The 7,412-nt window shown below is 37.9% G+C and overlaps 1 protein-coding gene across 1 annotated transcript in view; it reads left to right on the forward strand.

Annotated features, from left to right (window-relative positions):
- Positions 1–987: 987 nt before the first annotated feature.
- Positions 988–7,412, forward strand: part of slc49a3 (solute carrier family 49 member 3) — a 17,706-nt gene continuing 11,281 nt past the window's right edge. Inside the window, exons 1-2 of the mRNA XM_086258756.1 lie at positions 988–1,426; positions 6,673–6,831. Coding sequence (XP_086114882.1) covers positions 1,265–1,426; positions 6,673–6,831 — 321 coding nt within the window. The 5' untranslated portion in view covers positions 988–1,264. The remainder of the gene's footprint in view (positions 1,427–6,672; positions 6,832–7,412) is intronic.

The following is a 7,412-nucleotide window of genomic DNA, read 5'->3' on the forward strand; positions in this document are numbered from 1 at the left end:
CACATCTGCCAAGCTGATCAAGTCCATGGGTGAGACCAGCAAAACCATTGCATGCACATGTATGCTAAAATGTATGGATTACAGAGGATGGAGAAAATCCCTCAAAACCCTCAACAGTAACGAACAACATCATTACTTCCTTATGATTCAACCTTAGATCTGGAAATATCTTAAATTTACATATATTTTAACACCGATGCAGGGTGCAGTTTAGCACTGTTTCATCACAGCAAAAACAACTTCCTGGTTTAAACCACCTGGCCATTTGGGGCCTTTCGGAGTTAGTTTGCATGCTCTCCTTGTGGCTGCACGCGTTTTCTACAGTTTCCTTATACTGTCCAAACATGCATGCAGATTAACTGTCTCTAGTTGGGTTTTTGAGAGTGTATAATTATCTGTCTCTCTGTATTAGCCCTGTGATGAACTGCTTACCTGCCCAAGGTGCACCCCACCTTTTGCCCTATGTCATCTAGAACAGGCTCCTCCTGCAACCCCCCACAAGTATTTAAGAAGGGTGGGTGGATGGATGGATGTGGAATGCTTGTACACCCCACAGCAAAAGTAACACTGCATTGAGGTATTAATGACTTCTCTGCAATTTGGAAATTTTGCAAAGCCACCTGGTGAGCTGGGTTGGCCGCTTTGGCAGGCCGATCTTGGCCTTTGACACCCTTGGTTTAGTCTATTACACCAGTACACATTAACGTTTAATTTATCTGTGTTTATCCTTTATGAAATGATAAACGCAGTCCAAAGTTTTGCTTAATTGAATCTTTTAGATTTTTTCTAGACTTGAAATGTATTGAGAAAAAAACACACAGATCAGTGTTTCGGAAATTATTAGAAGTGATTTATTATTTATTTATCGTTTATGAAGGCAAGACTCATTCAGTTTGAAGAACCCTTTTTTAAGTTCTGCATGCTGACAGCGCTTTTCTTCAGGGCGGAGTGGCTCATCCTCTCAGTCGAAGATCTTTGTAGCTCCCTGATTAATGTTCAGAGGATTGCTGACTTTTTCCAGGCTTCAAACTGAGTTACCGGCTTCTGTGTGAGACACAAAATGTCCTTACAGTCTGTCGGGAGACAGCAGGATGGATTTATATCTTGTTTACTTTAGTAGACATACACCATTTCTCAGGTTTCTGGGATTTTTTGACCAAAAGCGACCGAAACTTCGGTGCTTGTTCAACTTCTGGGAGCTAAGCAGCTGTTTGGCTTAACCGGTTAACTTGTCATAATACTAGTAATAATAATAATAATAATAATGGATAATAGCGGCGAAGTCTCCAACGACATTCGGACTGTTTACGCTGCTGTTTCCAGAGAACCAAACTCTGACCTGAAGAATGGACAGCTTTTCAAACTTTACAAGAGGAGGTGGTTTGTGCTGCTGGTGTTGTGTCTCCTAAACTGCTCCAACGCAACGGTGAGTCTGTGAAAGGTGAAACCAGGTGTGTTTATGAATACAGGTAGACACGGGACATGTGGTGTTCCCCCTATATGTTTGTTTGACTTGGTATAACTCCCCGGTGGTGATGTTAGTGTTAAGCAGGGTGTGCTGAGCTCCTCCCGCAATCGTTCTCCTACTTCCTGCTTCCACGGGACTCCTCTTCGCTATGGGAGCTATTGTTCCGAGGAACAGGTGTCCCCACTTCCCGTTTAAGGCCCTCAGGCCATAGAGAGTCATTCCGTGGCTGATAAATAAGGCTGATAAGCAAACAAGATGTAAATCTGTGCAACAGGGCTGACAAGTACAGTGTGCCAGAGGCGGAGCTAAAAGGGACACATGGGGTGGCGCTTACATCCTTTTGTACCCCCACCCCAACCACACGTCAATGCAACCATGGATAAAGGACTAATCAGATGCTCAAAACACTTCAACGGCTTCATTTAGTCTTGCATGGTAATTAAAGGGGAGTTTGAAAATGTTAATCATGTTTTCAGTAATTAAATGTTGCATAACGCCCTTTTTCCTTTAATTTAAGCATCCACATATCTGTGCAGAGTGTACACCTGAAACTTATGTTACAGACCCTGACCAGTGCATTTATATGTGTTAGAAAAATGTTTGCTCCCATGTTTCTATTTTCATTATATCATGTTTTCCCTATATGATGACAGTGGAGATGAGAATTGATGATATGTTATGGTATCTATAGAAAATCTGATAAAATGAAACTAGGAATCCTAATACTCCCTAACATTATTTATTTCATTTTCTTAACTTTATTAATTAATTATTGTCCCTAATAAGACAAATAATAAAGAAAAGAACAGCAACAAACTAGAGAAGGAGCCTGTGAGTCAAGGTGCAGGGTGCGATATCACAGTTTGTTTTTAAAGTAGGGAAGATGGAAAATCTGTAATTGCATTAAGAATTAATTTTACAACCTTGTCTGGTGTTTTATTCCACGACATAACAACAGCTGTGACTCAGACTACCTTAGTGGGTTTATTGTGGGAAGTGAGTTTTTACTCAGCGTGTCAGCGAAGTTTCCACAGTGACAGAAAAGTGAAAGCAGTTAGCGGTTGTTGTCTTCCTGCAGTCATTCATAAAGTGTGCACATAAGCTGTGGCTTCTCTAAAGCAGGTACTGAAAGAGAAGTGATCTGTAAGCCTGACGGAGCTGCTGTTGGAGTCTTTACAGAGTTAACAGGTGAACATTTCTGCCCACGGTGTCATGACAAAGAATAGAGTTTGTTGCTTAAGAGCTTACTAGAATGATCAAATATCAACGTGCTGGGCCTGCAAAGTAAGTCCCTCTTAAGTTAAAGTTCAAATTATATTAATAATAATACTTAGAAAACAGAAGGTCATAAACCAGTTCTTCTAATGCAGTTTATTTCTGTTTGTTAGTTTATTCTAACAGACCTTAAAAGGTGCTACAAACATGGAAAAACATAATCCCAAGTCATGAATAATCACAAATCTTTTTTTTTTAATTTATATTTGAATAATCACAAATCTAAGCAATTTTATTTTATCATCTAACAGTTTTTACAAATTGCAGATAAAAAATTTGTTAACATATTTAAATTAAAACATTTTAAATATTGAAATTAAAGTTTCACTTGTGACAAGATTGCATTAACTGTAATCTCTGCAGATAATTTAGGATTTTTCATTTTTAGCGTGTTAGCATCGCATGTTGCCTAGAGGTAGGAATCACCATACATCCCACGATACGATATTATCACAATACTTAACGCACGATATGATATTATTGCAATTTTTTAAAAATATTTTGCGATATTCAGATTCTGTACATAAAGGTAAACGTTATCAATATTCATTTTATCTAATATCAAAGTCTGCACTCAGTCTTTCTCTCATTTCAGTCAGTTTTATTGTTGACAAACTGAACGGTTTGTATTACAGTCTAGTCCAACTTAACTGAATGCAACCATCTGGTACAATTATAGCTATTCTGAACTATGCAATTTATGAAAACTATGCAGCCCCTTCAGCAACTGAAGAATTTGAAAGTAAATTAAAACAAAATATAATTTTACATTAAATAAAAAAGTTTTAAACTTAATTAAAATAAAACATGTCTTAAATTAAAATAAGTAAACTGTCATGTTTATTGCTGCCAAAAAAAAGTTAAACACATTTGGACAGTGAAGGAATGTCAGGATTCTTGCTGAGAAAAAGGATCAACATGCTCTGAAGTCAGAGCACAAAAACTTTTTTGTAACAAAATATCGATTTCTCCTGTCCCTGTATCGATACATTATTAGCAAACAAAATATCACGATACTACACAGTATCGATTTTTTTCCCCCACCCCTAATGTTGCCTACAGTTATTGTGCACGCCTTGATGCTTTTTAGGTGTCTGAGTCTGCATGAAATCTAATTTTAGCACAGTTTGAAACATGGACGCGTGTGGGATTGAGAGGAAGCGATACTCTGATCTGATACGACCTGTGAAATAACAAAACAGGGGCATGTGTGAAAACCGTTTCTAGAAGCATTCCTCCCTGCTGGGGACAAGACTAGCATTGTGTGTTCAAATCAGCTGACCAGCTCCCGCCAGCTCGGCATGAATTAGGATTTGTTCACCGTCCACACAATAGAGGACAGGACTGGTACTGCCTTTGTGGTCTCGGTGTAGAGTTTACAGGTCAAATTCATTCAGTTTGTTTGTGCATCAGGCCAAAAATACACACATACACATGTGCTGCCTGTTTCCAGGTGAATTATAGGTTATATGTGTAGTAAAAAAAAAAAAAAATCATGGATACGTTCCTTTTTAAACATGTTTAAATAAGAGTGACATTGGATTCTGTCTGAAAAGGTGTTACACACACGGATAATTTAAACCTTTTAAGCAATAGAAGTATAAACATGTCCTGGTTTGTCCTGAGAAGCTACAATTATTAAGTATTTTATATGTTTGTCATGAAAATACAAATTCAGGTTAGATTCGAGATATTTCAGCTATTTTTAGTGCACTTTTTAGTTGCTCTACACGAAAATCATCAGTTACAGTGACAACATGGTGATGTTTATCAGGTACAATTCTTGTCATGTAACACGGTGTCTGGCAAAATCTCAGCGGGAGTGTGGGTAGCTCCTACTGCTTAGTACGTGTGCACATTAAAGTTTCAGCTTCTTCTTCTTCTGCAGATAAATTCACATTCAAGACTTTTCACAGTAAAGCCCTACTTTAAAAAAAAGTCTGGAGGAGTTTATTAGCAGAGAAATGCAATCGCAGCAGCAATTTTAAATAATCAAAGATGTCATTATTATGTGAATACATAAAGCTCCTACATTTACAATGAGTTTATTTATTACATTGGTTTACTATCTAGCAGGAGAGCAGCTGTTGTTTCCTTTTTGTCAGCACAGCATGTGGTTTTAGTCGTAGCTTATAACCGGCTTACACAACCGCAGCTCTTTTTTTTTTTTTTTTTTTGAAGTATTTTTCATCCATGAGGATTTTCCCACTCATGTCTCTGCTTTTGATCGACAGCAAAACTGCAAAGACTAATATAATTTACCTACTTTGCATTCAACTAGAAGTTACAAACCTCAGGTCTTCACTCAGTTCCTTGGACTTTCCCATTGTTCTGAGTGTTGGTCAATCCCATAAGTGTTGTCAAAAAAGTAGAGAAAATAGAAACTACCAGTTGAAGTCAATTGTTAAGTTCAAGTTAAACGAAATTGTAAAACCTTCAGCACCACTTATTAAAAGATTTGAGTGAGTATAAGTGTATATGTGAGCCTGTGTAGATTAGAGAAAATCCAAAATAAATTCAAACTTGTGCACCAAGTTCATAATTTTTTAAAGCCATCAAATATGCTGTAGAATCATTTCATCCTGGAAAAAGAACAGTTCAGAGAAATCACTGACAGCCCAAAATGAACATGACATGCATGCCCATGATGGGTGCATATGTAACCTTCTCACCACAAATGTAAGTGCTTCAACATTGTTCTTGAATAAATGTTGTAGGCCTCTATTGATAAACTCACTCTTATTCATCCACAATCAAGGTGAAATATGAGAGAATTTTCTAAAGGCTGAAGTCTTTTTGTTGAACATGTCTTTTCACCAGCTCAGCACAGCATTGTAGCTTTGTCCAGCTTGTAGAGTATGATGAAAGTGTCCTATTATTTCCTGTCTCATGCATGCTAAGTGGTGTCATGTGAGGGCAGACACATGACACTAGGAACATAAACAACAGAAATCATCTCCTTCTCATGTGAGATGAGCATGTCTTGTCACTTCCTTTCTTTTTCTAAAGTTGTGTCCAGATCACAAGACTAAAACAGGCTCCAGGAATCTGATCACTAAAGTGCACCTGCTTTAGGAGGAGTGACCACTAAGATGATGTACTGAAATAGGGATGCTTTGTATATGTCATGTAATCGATGATGTCTAACAGAGTGGTTGTTAAATATCCACCTAAATGATTTGTACCTGACTGGCACTGTGATAAAGCACTTTAGTGTAATTATTCTCCACCTGCACAAAACTAAGCTGACAGCACTGAATGGAAAGCAGCTTCTGAAATATCCATGTTGGCACGCTGCTGAAGTAAACCTTCGGTTTTACCTTTTTTGACAGAGCTGACATTTTAAATTGCTGGCTAGAGTCACTGCAAACCTTTACACAATGCAGATTTACAAAAGGTCGTTCAGGCTTTGCCCCGTCTGCTGTGGTTTTTCTACGGTGGATCTAAACACGCAGCCTGGTCTCATATGCCATACTTATCATATATCAATATATAGAAATGCACTGATCATATTTATATCAGGAATACAGCCAGATCTATCAGGTCTAATGTATTATCAGTTATATTTACTCCTTAATTTCTTTAAGTATATATGTATTTTTATACACTTCTTTTATTTAAGTGATTTTGTATTGCTGTCCTCATATAAAAAAATAAAATTATTATTTGATTTCCCTGAAATGTTGCCCTGCCACATTTAGTTTGTACACTTTGTATAAACGTCAGCCATTATTGTGCATTTTTTTTGTCCTTTTAATATTTTGTACAAAATCTGAATGCATTGGACCTCCCGCACTCTCACTATATATGTATGTATGTGTGTGTGTATGTATGTGTGTGTGTGTGTATGTATGTATGTATGTGTGTATGTGTGTGTAGCTTTCCATACTTAAAAAAAAAAAAAAAAAAAAATCTTGGTGTCTCCTCAGATATGGCTTACCTTTGCACCAGTGGCGAACCAGTCTGCCCAGTACCTGAAAGTTACTCTGGACGAGATCAACTGGCTATCACTGGTCTACATGGTGGTGGCCATACCGCTCAGCTTTGCAACCACTTGGATGCTGGATACTCTTGGACTGAGGATAACGGTACCAACTGCTTGGTTTTTTTTGTTAATATTATATGTTTTAGTATGAGATGGTAAACCTCAGAGCACAGTGTGAGGTTTATTCTAAACTCTAGAACACAAAGTTTTAAGTGAGTAGTGAATGATTTTAGAAGAGAGAAGAAACCTTCCAGGGGAGGATTTTAATGGTTTAGAGCTAGTGCTGTATGCGTGCATATAAACATAGGCTTGATGGAAATGGGTACAAGTTAAAAATGAATGAAGCCTGAGATATGGCCATTATATGCTCCTTTCATCCTGGAGTCATCTCCCAGGAAAAATGCTGTACAGGAAATTGTCCTGCAAATTTGATTTGTTTAAAGTAAACAGAAGATGAAGTGAACTGATAAACGCAGCAGTCAGACCGGATTCAGCTTCCCAATAACCAGTTCAACCAGCCATAGGAGAGGGAGAGGAGGCGGATGACCTCTGAGTCAGGAAAAATGGATCGCTACCTCCAATAAGCACGCAGGCCATTGGCAGCGGTAATGTTTGTTAGCATGTCTGATAACGAGATTATGCAGAAACTGCAGGAAACTTTGGAGATGAGGTGTTCATGAAGGA

Source organism: Aulonocara sp. 'chitande type north' Nkhata Bay, linkage group LG2, assembly GCF_057382095.1.
Source record: "Aulonocara sp. 'chitande type north' Nkhata Bay isolate Kocher_YH1m ecotype deep benthic linkage group LG2, A_spYH_male_GT1.1, whole genome shotgun sequence".
NCBI classification, from domain to species: Eukaryota; Metazoa; Chordata; class Actinopteri; order Cichliformes; family Cichlidae; genus Aulonocara; species Aulonocara sp. 'chitande type north' Nkhata Bay.